Source organism: Aplysia californica, unplaced genomic scaffold (genome assembly GCF_000002075.1).
Source record: "Aplysia californica isolate F4 #8 unplaced genomic scaffold, AplCal3.0 scaffold00108, whole genome shotgun sequence".
NCBI classification, from domain to species: domain Eukaryota; kingdom Metazoa; phylum Mollusca; class Gastropoda; order Aplysiida; family Aplysiidae; genus Aplysia; species Aplysia californica.
The window spans coordinates 386,383-387,674 of NW_004797378.1; the positions used below are offsets into that span (position 1 = coordinate 386,383).

General features: G+C 38.2%; 1 protein-coding gene across 1 annotated transcript in view; it reads right to left on the bottom strand.

The window, feature by feature from the left end:
* LOC101857100 overlaps positions 1-1,292 on the bottom strand; it is a 29,768-nt gene that overhangs the window by 19,686 nt on the left and 8,790 nt on the right. Inside the window, exon 3 of the mRNA XM_013080966.2 lies at positions 990-1,183. Within this exon, the coding sequence (XP_012936420.1) occupies positions 990-1,183 (194 nt within the window). The remainder of the gene's footprint in view (positions 1-989; positions 1,184-1,292) is intronic.

A 1,292-nucleotide genomic window follows, 5' to 3' on the forward strand; every position in this document is an offset into this window, starting at 1 on the left:
GAGAGAGAGAGAGAGAGAGAGAGAGAGAGAGAGAGAGAGAGAGAGAGAGAGTTTGTTTTGTATCGGTGAGTATTTCTGCGTGTGTAGTTCTGTGATTCCTTTACTACAATCTTTCATGCCCTCAGCTCCGAAGACCAGACACCACTTGGCAGTTAAAGAAAGTTAACATTGCGGAAATTGTGAAAATCGTTTCACAAGGTGAAGAGTGAACATGACAGTCGCTTGGTGATTTTCTTTTTCAGTTGGCAGATCCTGACTGTGAACACCATTATTTAGCCACAGCGAATTAAGATAAAAAGCCCCTCATCTTGGACTTGAGAGCAACATTTATTGTTTTTATAATATTAAAATTATATTCTACAATTATAGCATTTGACTGAGACCAGACCATCAATGATTTATTTATAGAGGCACCAGACATCCATGTCCAGGTGCTGTTTTAGCCTCTTTTTCCTGTATTAGGATTTATAATATCTTTTTGCCAATTTATTGGTTCCGCTTCTATGTACCCCATATATTTGACTGAGATTATTTATAATATTGCATCTGCTCTTTTTTTTTTTCAAAGAACAAAGTTGTTATTTTTAAACTCGTAAGCCAAAACTGATGATTTAAAAAAAAAATTTTTTCTTTGACGAGCCAGCCCGCAGAGCTTATGTGAGCGAGTATGTCATGCACAGGCCGAACATACCCACCCATTGCACTTCTTAGGGGACAAAAAAGAATAAAGCAAAAGAAACATTAACGTGGGAAAATGTTTCGAAATAAAGTGTAGACATTAATCAAAGGAACTGTTGATTTTGGTATGAACAGTGGAATAAAGTGCAAAAATTGAGCAATTGACATGTTTAAATTTGGTATGTGTAATGAAATAAAGTGTACAAATCAAGCAAAGGAAACCTTAATTTTGGTAAGTGTAGTAAAATAAAATGTAGACTTTAAGCAAAGAAAATACTACCGTTAGGGTACCAGTCCAAAACAATACTCACCTTGATTTTACTCTCAGGAGCGATGTCCCAGTCGTCAAATGTCAGCCGGACGTATCCGTAAGGGTCAAGGTTCTGTATCATGAAGGTGAAGGCCTCGCCGTTCAGGGCGTAGCCGTGCGGAAAGTTGGGAGAGGTCACGACACCAGTGTTGTCCCCGTACTCAGACACTACGCCCTGGTGAAGCTCTGTCTTGTCTAGATAAAGGACAATATAGAACAGAATTATTCAATTTCAGATTCGCATAAATTTCTAATTAAAGAATCACCTCTCTATCGCTCTCTCTCTCTCTCTCTCTCTCTCTCT